The sequence below is a fragment of the Balaenoptera borealis genome (assembly GCF_965194805.1).
Source record: "Balaenoptera borealis genome assembly, chromosome: 11".
In the NCBI taxonomy this organism is placed as follows: Eukaryota; Metazoa; Chordata; class Mammalia; order Artiodactyla; family Balaenopteridae; genus Balaenoptera; species Balaenoptera borealis.
The window spans coordinates 97,964,648-97,978,863 of NC_138868.1; the positions used below are offsets into that span (position 1 = coordinate 97,964,648).

At 40.1% G+C, this 14,216-nt stretch overlaps 1 protein-coding gene across 3 annotated transcripts; it reads right to left on the reverse strand.

Moving 5' to 3' along the window:
• Positions 1 to 498: 498 nt before the first annotated feature.
• Positions 499 to 12,643, reverse strand: MPZL2 (myelin protein zero like 2). Of its 3 annotated transcripts, XM_082342818.1 has the most exons (6): positions 12,439 to 12,641; positions 11,298 to 11,464; positions 10,821 to 11,031; positions 7,865 to 8,012; positions 4,689 to 4,764; positions 499 to 2,371 (listed from the first exon to the last, which is right to left on the reverse strand). In XM_082342818.1, exons 1-5 carry the CDS (start codon positions 12,494 to 12,496, stop codon positions 4,701 to 4,703), a joined length of 648 nt encoding a protein of 215 aa, XP_082198944.1. In that variant the 5' UTR covers positions 12,497 to 12,641; the 3' UTR covers positions 499 to 2,371; positions 4,689 to 4,700. The 3 variants fall into 3 exon arrangements, with proteins under 3 accessions (XP_082198944.1, XP_082198945.1, XP_082198946.1); XM_082342819.1 differs by lacking the exon at positions 4,689 to 4,764 and having other exon boundaries at positions 12,439 to 12,642; XM_082342820.1 differs by lacking the exons at positions 499 to 2,371; positions 4,689 to 4,764; positions 7,865 to 8,012 and adding an exon at positions 8,066 to 8,733 and having other exon boundaries at positions 12,439 to 12,643.
• Positions 12,644 to 14,216: the final 1,573 nt, after the last annotated feature.

Genomic DNA, 14,216 nt, shown 5'->3' on the forward strand with positions numbered 1-14,216 from the left:
TGAGGAAGTGCTTGAAGTGAAATGAAGAGATGGTGTCACATTCTTCTGAAAAAGAGATGGGATGGTACCCTGCTCTAATCATTAGTCAACCTATTCTCCTGGAATCTATGTATATTTAATGAAAGCAAGAGAGGAACGAAAATATGCTTCAGCTTTTGGGAAAGTTAATAACTTTCCGTTTTTCAACTCCCATTCCTTTACTAGACTTGAAAGCTGGTAGTTTTCTCTATTAAGAAGGTAATGCAAGAGTATCAAATGGAAGAGATGATACTGTTCCTTCAAAAGAGTCCCCAAACTAAGTAGTTGGTTGTGCCCAATTCTCGGTTATTTGAAGCAATGTGGAAATTCATACAGGTTTATTTATCCAGTAGAAACTAATTCTATCCATTATTGACTTCCAGGCTGCCTCTAAGAAAATTTTTCAATGAAGATAAAATGTATTCCCATCAGTTTTCTGTGACCTGCTATGTAAAAATTTTAGATTTGCATAAAAGCAAATTATATAATTGTAATGCTTTATTACTGAAGGTTATTTACATAGTGTTTAAGGCACAATAAAAAATAAGTTACAATACAGAAGTTCTCTTCAAGTAAAAGACACTGAACAGCCGGGCTATATGAACACTTGAATATTTAGCCAAGACACAAAAGCTACAATTTTGCTGGAAAAACCTTCCATGAATTTTTAACTACCTCTTTACACTTATGGAACATCACCCAGGCCATCTGTTTGAAGAAATACCCAGTTACTATATTTTCAAAGGTTGAATTATGGAGAAAAATAGAAAATGTGAAAGGTAATATAGACTTTAAATCTAATTTTTACTTTCAAAACTGGGTACTGAAACTGTACTTTTTTAGACAGTATAAAAGGCAAAATGAGACAGGTATGGAATGCATTTCAGAATCAAGGTTCATATGTAAATTATACCAGGTTTTTTTTTAGTACTGGAAAAAACATCAAAGTTCATCATCTTTAAATACAGATAAACTATTTGGAAATTCCAGTTTTAAAAGAAATAACATCTTCAGCCTAGTTGGTGAAAACTGAAAATATCAAGCTGTAAACATGGGGGGCAGGGGCTAGAGGGAGAGGTTCCTAAACATTTAGATGTTTTCTCTTCTTTAAATAAGTGCTGCAGTAGCTTAAGTTTGGAAAGACACTGGGAGACTAGACACTTTTTCAAAAGCACTCTTCTTTCCATGACCCACTTATAAAGTTTGTTTTATCTACTAATATAAGAGAAAAAAAAAATCAAAGTTGGTTTCATTCTGTTAGTTTTGGTATTTCTTTGCCCCCATACCAAATCCTCCCCCCAAATAAGCAACTGAATTAAAAAATAAATAAAAGAAAAAAATTTTAATCTCTTCCAGTTCTCAGAGCTTTGTATAACACTATACAAAATTATTATCATTTAGGGTGATTTTTTTCACTAGCTCTAAATTTTTTAGTTGTAATATACTCCTTCAGAAACCTTCCATTTAACAGCTTAATGATTCCAGTCTACAAATGAGCATAGATTTTGCTCTGTTGTTATAAATAATTGAATTGGGGGAAAAACTATAGTAAGCTAAACAGTCATTCACTGCTCATGAAAGCTCTGAGCTGTTGATTGCTTGTCACAGAAGAGAAAAAAAGTGACAAGCAATTCATCTTGAGGTGGTGTTTGTCAATCTACTAGCATTTCTGTAACCTTCCCTAGTTACTCTGTGGTTTAGACTTGTACTACTGTAAACCTTGGATCAACTGACCAAAAACAAACAAAAACAAAAACCTGCCATCTAGGGTATTGAAAGAAATTTGATAAAATGTGTCCCATACTTAAGGAGAGCCATAAAAATCAAACTGTTCTTTAACAGATTGAATTTAGGATTTTCTGTTAATCAAAAACAGTTGGGAGAACTAGCTCACCTTTTAATCGAGAGTGTGAGAAGGAAAGAGTAAACATGTTAACTTTAGTAGCAAGAATGCTGCTCTAAGGAAGCTAATATATTAAAGGAAATGTTATGACACACAAGTTGACTTTTATCCCATTTGATGCCAATATATATGTATACAAGTCATAATCCACAAGGAGTGTTTAAGGGCAAAAATGTAGCTTCCTAGTATATAAAAGCTAATGAGCATTTGAAAAAAATACAATATTTGTACTCTGAAATTAAATAAAACCTTAGTAACAGGGCTGTGTGTGAGTCTGCTGGTATCTGCTCAAGAAGGGCCCTATGCTGGCACCAGAGGAACGTTGCTTGTCTAGGTGGTTATATACTGCAGAGCTGGTTGGAAGACAGGTCACAACTGGAAAAGCCAAAGAAAAGCTTCCATTAACTCCAACTTATCTCAGGGTTCTTGTTCTTGGAAATCTTCAGCTTCCTGAAATACGAAATAAAAGTTTAAATGGATAATGTATATGGCAAGAGTGCAATAGGAGTACCTGGCATTATGAATACATACGTATATATATAATCTATTCTCCATCGTGAAGGAAAACATTCTTAAGTATATTTGTCCTCTTCTAACTTAACTTTTAAAAGAAATTTCCTGATCCTTATTACATATTTCTGAGGGTCAGTGTCCTTAATTCATAGTCTCTGCCTTGCATGGACACTTAGATGATCCGTAGCTGCTCACTCACATGCATTCATTCTTCTCTCTCTCTCCCACCCCCACCATCACTCCAACCCCTTTATTATAAACAAAATCAAATATACAGAAAAGTAAAGAAGGCAGTGTATGGAATTCACTATCACTTAATTTTAAAGGTTTTTTTTTTTTTTTTCCTTATTTGCTATAAATACATATATTGGTGGGGGCTAAAGTTTTTAAAACAAATTACTGACATTTTAACCCTAAATACTCCAATATGCATTTTTAAAATAAGGACATCTTCCTATGTAACTACAATACCCTTATTATACCTAATAAAAGTTAACAATAATTCCCTATTGTCCAGATTGAAAATTTTCACATTAAGACTTTCCCATTGTCCCCCCAAATCTTTTTTACAACTAGTTTATTCAAATTAGTATCCATCCAGTCAGGGATCGTACACTGCACTTGACTGTGTTAATTCCTTATATATCTTTTTTTTTTTTAATTGGGGTATAATTGCTTTACAATATTGTGTTAGTTTCTGCTGTACAGCAAAGTGAATCAGTTATATGTATAAATATATTCCCTCTTTTTTGGAATCCTTAAATTTTTTTCAATCTTAGCCTCCATCTTTATTTTCCATGACTCTGGCTTATTAGAAAATCTGCTTGATTTTAAAAATAGCCCTTGGTAAAAATCTCTCTGACACCAAACTTTTTTTCTAGGTTTACAATAGAACCATTTTTCTCCATATTCTATTTTATAAATCCTTGAGAACTTTCACTGGAGCTTTAGGCTATAAAAATGTGGCTCCTGGGGGCTTCCCTGGTGGCGCAGTGGTTGAGAATCTGCTTGCCAATGCAGGGGATACGGGTTCGAGCCCTGGTCTGGGAAGATCCCACATGCCGCGGAGTAACTAGGCCCGTGAGCCACAACCACTGAGCCTGCGCGTCTGGAGCCTGTGCTCCACAACAAGAGAGGCCGCGACAGTGAGAGGCCCGCCCACTGCGATGAAGAGTGGCCCCCGCTCTCCACAACTAGAGAAAGCCCTCGCACAGAAACGAAGACCCAACACAACCAAAAATTAAAATTAATTAATTAATTTTTTTTAAAAATGTGGCTCCTTTTGCAAATAATAATAGTGGACCTACTTCAGAGAATAGAAGAAATTGTGATCATATGAAAAATAAATCATCCTACCTTTTAAGCCTAATAAACCTAAAAACTGGAAAAACAAAACTACACACCACTAAAATTGGATTCATAGTCCCAATAACTAAATGAGAGGAGTAGAAATCAATTCCAAATAATACAAAAGTTCTCCTATCAAAATGTCAAGCATATCTATTGAGTCACTCTCTTAAATGCCATGATTAGTTTACAATAAAACAAAAGAAAAAAAGCAGATATTCTTTCATTTAAAAAAATTTATTTACATGTTGAAAGTTAATTTATTCTTTGTGGTGGTAAATATAACCCCAAAGCCTCAAATAATCATAGAATTATCTCAGCTTTACTGGTAGTAGGGTCTAGCTTCCTGTCCTTTGCACAAAACACACTCAAAGGGGAAGCCATCGATAACACAAGAGAAGCCTTTCATCTCTCTGCCCAACTCCTGTAATTTCATACAGGAAACACCTATCATATAATCTGGGAGATCCACAGTAGAAATGAGCCATATAAGAAAGCTAAGGAGGGACTCCCCTGGTGGCACAGTGGTTAAGAATCCGCCTGCCAATGCAGGGGACACGGGTTTGATTCCTGGTCCAGGAAAATCCCACATGCCGAGGAGCAACTAAGCCTGTGAGCCACAGCTACTGAGCCTGCGCTCCAGAGCCTGAGAGCCACAACTACTGAGCTCACGTGCTGCAACTTATGAAGCCCATGTGCTCTAGGGCCCATGTGCTGCAACTACTGAAGCCCTTGCCCTAGAGCCCGTGCTCCACAATAAGAGAAGCCACTGCAGTGAGAAACCCGCGCACCGCGAGGAAGAGTAGGCCCTGCTCACCGCAACTAGAGAAAGCCCACGCACAGCAACGAAGACCCAATGCAGCCAAAAAAAGCTAAGGAAAGAAATGAACCCATTTGTGAACCTTACCATCTAATAATGTTAGTCTGTGTCTTCTAAATAAACAGAAACCTTTTTTTCTTGGTTGAGCTTTTCTTCTTCTTTTCTGTAACATAGAAGCAGAAACCAATGTCAGGGGAACAAGGCAAGAAGCAAGGGAGGCAAATCCTACAAAGGTTCAGGTGAGATATATTCCCCCAAATTTGGGGAAGAATTGTATGCACCTGGGAGTAGATCTAAGCTTACAGAGTGCTAAACCTATTAGCACTATCTAATAATACTCATACCTCCACATGACCCTGGGTATCTGAACTTAGACACTTTTCAGAATATTTCTAGAAGAGAATATCATTTGGGAACTCCAGGTTTAAAGCAGACACCTTAGTTTACCATTAGTATTCTACCTCTAATTCTACTTCCTATTCAAAAAAGAAAAGCATAAAATAAAAAATAAAACAAACAAAAACAAAAAAAGACTCACCTAGAAGTCATCTTTATTGATTGTATTCTATTCAAACCAACTCAGAGTTGGGTTCATTAGTCTCCTTAAAAATCAATTCTATTTACTATAGTAAATATTTCTTGAGGAAAAGAAACAAATGGTGCTGGGACAGCTGAAAAATTACAACTGCAAAAGAATAAATTTGAACTCCTACTTCACACCATATACAAGAATTGATTCAAAATGAATCAAAGACCTAAATGTAAGAACTAAACTGTAAAACTCTTAGAAGAAAACATAGGCATAAATCTTTTTGACCTTGGATTAGACAGTGGTTTCTTAGATATGACACCAACAAAACAAGCAACAAAAGAAAAAAAGATAAATTGGACTTCTTCAAAAGTTAAAGGATACTAATCAAGATAGTGTAAAGGCAACCCACAGAATGGGAGAAAATAATTGCAAATCCTATATCTAATAAGATGCTTTTGTATACTCCAAAATATATTTTTTAAAACTCTTAAAACTTAACAATAAAAAGACAAATAACCTAATTTTAAAGTGGGCAAAATATTTGAATAGATACATCTCCAAATTAGATATTTAAATAGCCAATAAACACATGGAAAGATGCTCAGTGTCATTAGGAAAATGCAAATGAAAACCTCAATGAGATACCACTTCACACCCACTAGATGGCTATAATCAAAAGGACAGACAATACAAGTGCTGTTGAGGATGTAGACAAACTGGAACCCTCATACATTGCTGGTGGGAATATAAAATGGTGCAGCTGTTTTGGAAAACTGTCTAGCAATTCCTCAAGAAGGTAACACAGAGCTACTACATATCCCAGTAATTCCACTCCTAGTTATACACACGGGAGAATTGAAAACATATGCCCATGAAACTTGCAGATGAATGTTCATAGTAGCATTAATCGAAATAGCCAAAAAGTGGGAAAAACCTAAATGTCCATCAACTGAATGGATAAACAAAATGTGGTATATGCATACAATGGAATATTATGCAGCCACAGGAAGAATGAAGTACTATAACATGGATGAACTTTGAAAGCATTATACTAAGTCAAAGAAGCCAGACAGGGCTTCCCTGGTGGTAAAGTGGTTAAGAATCCGCCTGCCAATGCAGGGAACAAGGGTTCAAGCCCTGGTCTGGGAAGATCCCACATGCCACGGAGCAAATGAGCCCGTGCACCACAACTACTGAGCCTGTGCTCTAGAGCCTGTGAGCCACAACTACTGAAGCCTGTGCACCTAGAACCCCTGCTCTGCAACAAAGAGGAGCCACGGCAATGAGAAGCCCGGGCACCGCGACGAAGAGTAGCCCCCGCTCGCCGCAACTGGAGAAAGCCCGCACACAGCAACGAAGACCCAAGGCAGCTAAATAAATAAATGAATAAATGAATAAATGAATAAATAAATAAATAAATAAATAAATAAGAAGCCAGACATAAAAAGTCACATATTGTATGATCCTCTTTATATGAAATGTCCAAACAGGCAAATCCATAGAGACAGAAAGCAGATCAGTAGTTGTCAGGGGCAGGTGAGAGAGGAAAATAGGGAGTGATGGCTAAAGGGTATGGAGTTTCTTTTGTGGAGGTGATGAAAATATTCTGGAATTAGTGGTGATGGTTACGCAACTTTGTGAACATTAAATAATGAATTCTATTATATGTAAATTTTATCTCAATAAAAAAAATATTAAGCACCTTATATCAGCATGGCTGACTTTGCTAGGCACTGATTCATAGAGCCCCTGCTGACAGCCCAGTGGTTCTTAGAAATGTATGCTTTACATTAAAAGTGAGGAATATCCAGGACTTCCCTGGTGGCACAGTGGTTAAGAATCCAGCTGCCAGTGCAGGGGACACGGGTTCAAGCCCCGGTCCGGGAAGATCTCACATGCCGCAGAGCAACTAAGCCAGTGTGCCACAACTACTGAGGCTGCACTCTAGAGCCCGAGAGCCACAACTACTGAGCCCACCTGCCACAACTACTGAAGCCCGTGCGCCTAGAGCCCGTGCTCTGCAACAAAGAGGAGCCACCGCAATGAGAAGCCCTCGCACCACAACAAAGAGTAGCCCCCGCTCGCCGCAACTAGAGAAAGCCCGTGTGCAGCAACGAAGACACAACGCAGCCAAAAATTAATTAATTAATTATTTTTTTAAAGTGAGGAATATCCTAGAAAAGCTTTACATAAGTAAATTTTTATAATATCAAATCCTGCATAGTAAAGAAAGCTTATAATAAAATCTTCTGTAAAATTAAGAAACTAAAGTTACTAGGCCCACAGACATAGAAAACAAACTTACTGTTTGTTTGAAAGAGTGGGGAGGGATAAATTAGGAGATTGGGGTTAACATATACACGCTATAATATATAAAATAGAGAACAAACAAGGACCTACTGTATAGCACAGAGAACTATATTCAATATTTTGTATTAACCTATAAGGGAAAAGAATCTGAAAAAGAATACATATATATATATATAAATCACTTTACTGTACACCTTAAACTAACACAACATTGTAAATCAACTACACTTCAATTTAAAAAAAGCTAAAGTTACTAATTCACACCCTAATTTATCCATCCTGTGAATTTGAATTCTTTTATGTAAGATAAACTCAAGAGGAAGGACATCTGTTCAACAATTATTTAGCCCCACTATAAAATACCAAGTGTTGCCATAAAACAGTGTTAAAAGAAGACTTTCCCAGAACTGCCCAGCCTTACGATTTTATCTCCACCACTTTATGAGCTCTTTCAGCCCGTCGCTTTTTCCGGAAATGCTGGAAGAGGACCACCACAATTACTATTATGACCATCAGTGCACAGGCGGAGCCAATGGCCAGAGCCAGGAAGTGGATCTCAGAGAAGCGTACTGTAAGGAGAAAAGATCAAGTTGGGGTTCTGAAAAGAGGAAGACTATAATGAAATCTAAAGATATTCATCCTTTTTTTAAAAAATAAATTTATTTATTTTATTTATTTATTTTTGGCTGCATTGTGCCTTTGTTGCTGTGTGCGGGCTTTCTCTAGTTGCGGCGAGCGGGGCCTGTTCTTTGTTGCGGTGCACGGACTTCTCATTGCGGTGGCTTCTCTTGTTGTGGAGCACGGGCTCTAGGCGCATGGGCTTCAGTAGTTGTGGCACGCAGGCTCAGTAGTTGTGGCTCACGGGCTCTAGAGCACAGGCTCAGTAGTTGTGGCACACGGGCTCTAGAGCGCAGGCTCAGTAGTTGTGGCGCACGGGCTCTAGAGCACAGGCTCAGTAGTTGTGGTGCACGGGCTTAGTTGCTCCACGACATGTGGGATCTTCCTGGACCAGGGCTCAAACCAGTGTCCCCTGCATTGGCAGGCGGATTCTTAAGCACTGCACCATCAGGGAAGTCCCAAGATATTCATCCTTAAATGGAATCATTTAAGGGGTGTATTTTCATCTTGAAATGTAATCTTCCTTTCTTCTACGATATTAATTTTGTAAAGTCTAGTAGCAGTAGAAAAGCCTTACAGGGATTTCCCTGGCGGTCCAGTGATTAAGACACCGTGTTTCCAATGCAGGGGGCGCAGGTTCAATCCCTGGTTGGGGAACTAAGATCCCATATGCTGCGTGGTGTGGCAAAAAAAAAAAAAAAGTAGGAAAAACATACAGACTACTTTAGTGGTTCTCAAACTTTGGTTTTAGGAGTAGCAGCTACAGAATTACTTGAAAACTTTGATATGCAAGTTCTATCAGGCCCCACCCCAGACCTACTGAATTACAGGGGGGGGCCCAGCAATCTGTTTTAATTTGTCCTCCAGATGATTCTGATGCATGCTAAAAGTTTGAGAACCACTTGGCCAATTGAGCTACCTAGTGGGGTAAGGTTATTGCTGACCTAATCGAATCCAGTGTCTAAACTATTTCTCCCCGAATCCTTTTCCCCTCTGTCATGCAGTCAGTCATTTATTCAGGCTTATTAAGGGCCTATTATGTTCCAGGGACTCTGATGGAAATACAAAGCCAAAAAAGACATTATCTTCAAGGAACTCACGCCCACTAGAAAGATAGACAAGTAAATCAGTAACTATAGTCTAGTGGATATATGATGCAAGAGAGAACCCAAAGGGAAGGGTCCCTAAACCAGGCTAGAGTCTGTGAAGCCTGGGTCTCTTAATTTTTACCTTGATTTCTGATTTAAATTTCAACGAACCCTCAGAGCCAGAAAAGACATTAGAGAATATCTAGCCCAGGGGTTCCCAGCCTGGAGTCTATGAAGGAAGATGGGGGGAGCAGGGCACAAGCCCACAAAATCTATGTCATATTGTGTGTGTACATTGTTTGTGGTAAACAGGGGTTATGGCATTCATTAGGTTCTCAAAGAGTAGTGATCCCAATATGTTGAAGAACCATGTGTTCTTATCTACCTGTTCATTTTGCAGGATAAGAAACTGAGAGCCAAAGATATTACATTACTTCTTTCAATACTCAAATGACTTCTCCAAGATCATACAGCTCTCTATTGATAGGGTCTTGAAGGATGATAATAGGAATGAAAGGAGGAAATGATACCACTTTATAGGCTTTTACGTTTTGGGTAGTAATGTTGTGTGTTGGTTAAGAGCATACAGCAGAGACAGCTAGGTTAAAGTACCAGGTCCTGTGTGATTTGGGGTAATTAACGTCTTTGTTTCTTCAGTGTATAAAATAGAGATAACAATATTCACTTCTTGAGTTCTTATAAAAACTAAAATTGCTTATGTAAATTGTTCCACGCTGTGCCTGCACATAATAAACTTTCAATATATGGTAACTATTATAATTTTCAGTACAATTCAAGAGTTTGGGGGGTTTTATTTTTATTACTTCATTTTATCCTCACCATAATCTTTGCTATATTATTCTCACTTTACAGGAGAAAAAGAAAAGTTATTTACAGCTGGTAAACTGTAGCAGTACTCAAACCCAGATTTACAACTTGTAAGTTTTATGGTCTTTGCTTTTTGTTGTCTGGCAGTTTTCCAGGTTGTCCTTTATAGAACTGCAGGCAATACAGTGCCTTAGTTTGGAGCACAATTTTGGAGACAGAGATGCTTGGGTTTGAGTTCTGAGTGACTCCATTTATGAGCTCCATGACTTTGGACAAGTGACTTAACCTCTATGAGCATCGATTTCCTCATTAGTAAAATGGGTGGGGGGGAGCACACTAAAAGCACAATAAATTGATATGATATGTAAAGATTAGATATGATACGTAAATCCCCTAGCACATGGGAAGTGTTCAATAAACAATAACTACCCTTATTGGTATCTGCCTCCAACAGTGGTTGTGAGAATTAAATGAGATAGTACATGTCAAGAACTTTGGACAGTGCTTGATGTAGAGTAGGTACTCAATAGTACCTTGTGAATAAGTGAGTGAATGAATGGACCTATTGTGTTAGCCTTTATCAGAGGGTTGCTTCCTCTCCCTTTCACGATCTCAATGCCATTTTTGTAACAGATTCCTTAGGTCCCTTTATTTTCTGTTTCTTTCCACAGCCAAACAAAGCCTTTCTCTTTTTTACCCCAGGACTCTTCACTCTCCCTCTGCAGTTTCCAGATCCAAAGGGTTGGTCCTTCTCTCTACTCTTTCAGCCATCACAAAAGTTTGCCCCTCTCTTTTCTACAAGCTCTCACGCTTTCCAAAACGATTTTTCTCTGCATCACCTACCAGTGTGCACAACGCTGAGCTGGATCTCCCCTATCAGCCCATCAACATCAGGTGGGTTCTTCACCTGGCAGGTGTATGTCCCATTGTCATCAAACTGTAGCTTCCAGAGGAGGATGGAGACATCATACCGCTCAGGGTTCCCATCCCAGACCACCCGGTCCTTGAAACGCCCACTCATGGGTCTGAAGGGATCCACATGGTAGTAGAAAACCTAGAGAGGAGAAATGGCCAAAGGTCTTATTTGGTACCTGGGCAGGGAGGCTGAGATGGCAGGACCAGAAGAGAAATGCAAGCAAGCCTGACTGTCCCATCTGCAGCTCTCCTGCAAGAACCTCTTGCTTTCCCCTTCGCCAGCCTCTCAGTTCTGTCTGTTGATTTGTTTCCCAGCTTTACCCTGTGCTTGTTGCTAAGAAAAATACAGGAAGGGCAAGGAGAAATGGACTGGCTTATTTTCCTAACCAAGGGACCCTTACTTACAAACTGCTCAGACCCCCCATCTCGAGGACGGAAATTCCAGGTCACTGTTAGAGTGTCACCCACAGGGGCAAAGCTGGAGAAAGTGCATTTTAACCGAACATCGGTCCCATTGACAGCCTCCAGCACACGGGGAGTGTAAATTTCCACAGCTGCTATTGGCCAAAGAGCTGCAATGAAAAAAAAGGGAAAGGAAGGGTTAACAGGAGATGTGTATTAAGAGAATTTCTGCTGACACTACCAAAATAAAGGTCTGAGTAGGGCATCAAACAGAACTGAGATGCCCCAGCTCTCACTCAAACTCACTTCACTCAGAGTCTACATACTCCTACTACATGCAACCTTGACCCTCCCATTCCTTAAACAACTAAAAATACCACACAGTGCTCTCACTTTCTCCAAAGCATGATACCCTAGCCTCATGGTACCCACTTCAAAACTGCTGTAACAAACTACAAACATCGGCAAATAAAATTGAAAGCAGAAACAAAACATCAGAACTAATCAGAACATGAATTAGACATGTATTCAGATTAAGCATTGCATGTTATGTGTCTGATGGTCCCCTGGCAGGTAAGTTTTCCAGAAAGTGTCCTTGTTATGTGAATTTCACACTGTTCCTAGTCTTCTGCAGAAACTGAGTTAATCAGTCCCAGACAGTTTAGCTTGCCTGCGCCGCTGGAACCTTTATACCACATGGCATTTTTTTAGCATGATATTTACATTTAGAATGTGCATGTTGGGGCAGTTACAAAGCCACAGTGGGTCTCTCTCCTTAACAATCTCAGCTTTCCCAGTGCTGCCGAGAGCCCCAGACAAGACCCACACACAGAAATCGAAGTGCCAGGTTCTGCCAGCAGTGGGAGTTTGAGAGTAGCCACAAAAAATGGTGTGTAACCTGAGATTAGAAAACCCTCTCTGTGCCTGAATCACTGGCACCTGAGAACACACCTAAACCTGTTTTTCCAAAAGCAACTCCCCCAAAACAACCCACCACTTCAGTTTCACTAAAGTCAAAACTAAAACGAAATGCAACTGTGGCTCAGGCTCCAAAAAAAGACTCTTGCAACTTCTTCGACAATTAGCTAACTTTATAGGGTAGGCAGTGAAGGAGGTAGGCTCAGAGAAGCCCGAGAGCTCTTACCTGTGAGCTGTATGCCGAGGAGAAAAAGCACAGCACGCATAGGGCTCTTGCCATACATGAGGGAAACCCAGCCCTGGCCCCAGAGACCAGACCGGGCAGACCGAGCGCTCCAGCACCCTGCCAAGGCCACTCCAGGAGGAAAGCACACTGCGTTTTTCCGGAGAGGGGAGTCAGTCCCTCACCTATGGGAACCTGAGCACCCGTGCCTGTGAGTCATTCCTGCTCTGCCGGTGCTGGAATGAAAGGTGGGGCCTCAGCTCCCAACGCCCTCCTTCCCTCCTTCCTTTCCTCCCTCCCACCCTCTGTGCTACAAGCGCGTCTGCAGAAAGTCCCATGCAGTCCTGTCTTAACTTTTCAGTTTATCTGGACCCTGGCCTCTGGATGGCCTTGAAAACAGCCAGAGGAGGTGGTGCCCGTCTGAAATGTCCCAGGCTGCTTTGGTTCTGGCCCACACACACACGTTTTTTTAAAAACAGGTTTCAGGCTCGCCTGAGAAGTGAATGCTGAACCTACCTGCAGTGATTCCACTTATCAAAGCACCTCCCTGGGGCCACAGCAGCGAAAACTGGGTTCCCAAATCCAAAGTAATCAGAATTCCTTAGGACCCTCTGTGTTCAAAAAGTCCTACAGTTTATACCCTCAATTTTAGCCAAATGTTACCACAAGGATTGCTGTACCTTTTCTAGCTGCTACCTTTCCCCGAGACCCACCTAAAATAGACTGACCAAAACAAATCTCAGTGTTTAATGACCCTTTACGTTTAAAGGATTTAAAGAGGAATCAGGACGTCATCCCAGCTCTTTTTTTTTTTTTTTTGGCTGCATGGCATGTGGGATCTTAGTTCCCCAACCAGGGATCCAACCCATGTCCCCTGCAATGGAAATGCAGAGTCTTAAATCCCCTTTTTTGACTCTTAAATCTAGTTCTCTTTCCACAAAATAATAGCTAATGTGAACAATCAGACAGAGGACTCTCAAGGAAAAGTTTTTCCTAATAACTTTTTTGTACCTCAGATTTTATCTGCCATTTTGGGGGCAGCCATCTGTCTGAGAAATCTAAAGATTTGAGGACTTTAAATGAGAAAAGGTGCCTCCTTGTCTGGAAGGACGATGGGTGATTGTTACAGATTAATGAAGCAGCGTGGAAACAGCAGTAGGAGGGGGATGAAGATTACGCACACAGTTAAGAAGTAGGCTTGACCAGGAATCTAATCTAGAACAGAAGAAACAAATTGCCCTTATCCCTGGATTAGCAATCTAGAAGCTCTTTAGTGATTCATAAAATCTCCTAGTGAAACCCTGGAACAAAGAAGTTTCCAGGAGGGGGAGGAAGGGGCAAGCTACCTAGAAAAAATAAAACAGCATAAAGAGGGAAGCAAAGAGAAAATTCCACCAAGAGAGAGGCAGATTACGGAAGAAAAAGAAAAGCAAAGGAGGAGAGAAAAGCAGCAGGAGAAAGATGTCATCATGACGGAGCAAAAAAAGGTAAACAACAGCAAAAATCAGTCCCCATTAGAACTGAGAAAACAGGGGCTCCCCCAAATGAAGATCAGCGGTGTCCCAGCGTGAGTGTCCTGTGAAGAGTGTTTCTGAACACAGAATGTTTAGCTCCTTTGTCAGCTTCTAGGTCGGAAATGCTGGGGAAACATTTCAAATGGTGATAGGATAAAAGAGCTTTTCTGGTATGTAGGTCCAAAGAGTTCAGCTCCAGGAGCCTGAAAGAAAAGGAGTTAAGGAAACTTGAGCCTCTTTGTTGGTTTTCAGATTGCAGGGCAGTGC

Coding starts and splice junctions, on each gene's coding strand:
- MPZL2 (XM_082342818.1), bottom strand. CDS start 12,496: ATGTATGGCAAGAGCCCTATGCGTGCTGTGCTTTTTCTCCTCGGCATA. Junction 8,013..10,820: donor GCTCAGCGTTGTGCACACTG/GTAGGTGATGCA, acceptor TTCTCCTTACAG/TACGCTTCTCTGAGATCCAC. Junction 4,765..7,864: donor AAAGTGGTGGAGATAAAATC/GTAAGGCTGGGC, acceptor TCTATGTTACAG/AAAAGAAGAAGAAAAGCTCA.